We start from the raw sequence: 2,380 nt of genomic DNA on the forward strand, positions 1-2,380 counted from the left end.
AAGGAGTTTTGTTTTCCAGAGGGCCTTGATGGCCCCCGACCATCAAGGGCGGAGAGGGTCCGCCGAAATTTGCCGCTATGGGTAGGACGTTGGGGCAGGATCCGGGGAGGTTTCCAGCATGCAGGCCGAGGTTCTCGTTCTTTCACCTTGAAGAGGATAGAGCCGTCCTTTCTCGTCCGACTTGGCGCCCAGGAAGGTGTGATATCCCTCTTGGACGGAGACGACGTTGCCGAAGTGCTTCTGGAGCAGAGGGGTAAAGTGCTCGATCTGGGCGGCCGTGTTGATGGCGCCGCGGGTGCGGATGGCGATGAGGCCGTCGGACTCCGTCGCCGCCTGGAGCTCGCGCGCCTCCGCCTGCCTGCCCCACTCGGAGGCGTCGAGAGCGACGAAGTGGATGGTGATGTCATCCGGAGCTGGGAGCTGTATGGCGCCACCGCCGGCGTGGTGCTCGAGGAAGGCTCGTGCCTCGCTCTCGCCGCTGAAGGCGACGCAGACGGCCCGCGACGTGCCGATGATGGGCACGCTGATCGCGCTCGCCGGCTGCGCCTCGCAGCCTGGCGTCTTCCTCAGAAGCTGTCGAATCTCGGAGACGAGCGCCGTCGTGTTCTGGATGTCCGGGATGTGCTTGCCGTCGCGCGCCGCGAGCGCGACGTGCAGCAGGCGCTTCGTGCCGCGGTCGGTGCCGGCGGCCGCCGCAGCGGCCATCTGTGCGGCGTCCACCATAATGGTGTCGCCTTCTTTGGCGTCGTCGTCGTTGACGCGCGCGCTCGCGAGCTCGCCGTCGAGGCGGCGCTTCACGCCGAGTCTCTGGCTGGCCATCACCGGCCTCTTGCGCGCCGTCGCGGCCGCGCGCCGCGCCCTCGGCAGCGGCAGCGTTGAGCGCCGGCGGCGGCAGGCCGGCCGAGGCGAACGCCATTCAAGTGGTGAGGCGCCCTTCACTGTCTCCGCATGGCGAATTTCCGCGGTCCCAATTCTTTTCTGGTGTGCCTGTGATAGTACTAGCACGCGCCAGTTCGCACCTGTGTCGAGCCTGTCTGCTGTGAGAGAGAGCACTTGGAGCACTTGGAGTGCGGTCATCAACCGCACATCCAGGGCCGGGGAGCTCAGAAGCGCACCCAGCGGGCCGGGTGATTGAGCCTTTAAATTCTTTTCTGCGCGCCAGTCCCGTGCCCAGTAAGAAAGAAAGAAAGAAAACAGACAACCCAAGGGAGGGATGGGAGGACGGCACGCCGCCACCACACAGGGATTTTAAGGAGAGGAGTGTGGTGCTAGCCGTCGCCCACCCTAACCCTTGGGCGTCTGCCTCTTTCTATCTCCCTTCGCAGTCCCTCGCCGATTCTCGCTGCAACCTTCATGCCACCTCGCGGTCGTCCCACTCTCGTCGTTCTCCCTCCTGTCCAAAAAAAGAAAGAAAGAAAACAGACAACCCAAACGAGGGATGGGACCTTGGGACGAGGACAGGGTCCCCACCTGCACGAGCAGGATCTTGGAAGGACGATCAGGGACACAGGGGAACGGGAGTGGGGAGCGCATCGCGACACGGAGGGGGGCTGGGCAGGGTTCACCCTCACGACAGGGTCCCAGGGATTCCTCTCTCGTATAGGACAGGTTGCACCCGGCGGCACGGGGGCAAGCGCGGGCCTCCTACTGGTTGCGCTCTCCTAGTTCTCCTGCTCCTGACAAGGGACAGCGACAGGCTCGCAGCACGGTGTCGTGCGAACGCGCTCGTAAAATTCTTTTCTGGCCTCCCCAGTCCTTGGATTGGACGCGACCCACGGCGGTCTTTGCCGGCCTGCCGCTCTCCTCCCGCTCTCCTCCTACTCTCGTCATGACCTTCGGCTCGAAGACCGTACGCGAAGGCGAACGCGCTTGTGTCTGGTCACGTGATGGCAGCGCGCGACTCGTTGATGGCCCACGCCGCCTGTTCCTCTGCCTTCAGCGGCTCGAGGCGCTCACGCTCGATCTTCACCATCGTGCCTCGTAGCTCGCTCTCACTCCTTTCTCCCCACTCAGGTCCTGCCCAAGCACAGCGCTGGCAACGTCGAGTACCTCGAGGTCCGCCGTCGTGACGGCACAGTCATCATTCTGCCCGGACCCGCCGCCCGCTTCTTTGACCCCGTCGAGGACATCTCGGTGCACGTTCGCGAGGCGCGTCTGATCGACGCCTCTGAGGCGCTGGTCGTGTACCGCCACACGGCCAACAAGGTTGGGGAGCCGCACGTCGAGCGGAGGGTGGTCCTCGGGCCCGCGCGCTTTATCCCGAGCGCCGACGAGTGGGTCCACGAGTTTGAGTGGAGCGGCGTGCCGCAGGATGGCTCAAAGACAACCTACCAGCCGAAGGCGCTTCGCTTCACGAAGCTGCGCGTCATCCCAGCCTCGG

The 2,380-nt window shown here is 64.6% G+C and overlaps 1 protein-coding gene across 1 annotated transcript; it reads left to right on the plus strand.

Annotated features, from left to right (window-relative positions):
- Positions 1–1,828: 1,828 nt before the first annotated feature.
- EMIHUDRAFT_254694 (hypothetical protein) lies at positions 1,829–2,364 on the plus strand (the record flags this gene model as incomplete). Its single annotated transcript, XM_005777280.1, has 2 exons — positions 1,829–1,849; positions 2,014–2,364. Coding segments are annotated over 2 exons (372 nt in total), but the record flags the coding sequence as incomplete, so codon positions are not given.
- Between the last annotated feature and the right edge of the window lie 16 nt (positions 2,365–2,380).

The sequence above is a fragment of the Emiliania huxleyi genome, assembly GCF_000372725.1.
Source record: "Emiliania huxleyi CCMP1516 unplaced genomic scaffold EMIHUscaffold_2629, whole genome shotgun sequence".
Classification (NCBI taxonomy): Eukaryota; Haptophyta; order Isochrysidales; family Noelaerhabdaceae; genus Emiliania; species Emiliania huxleyi.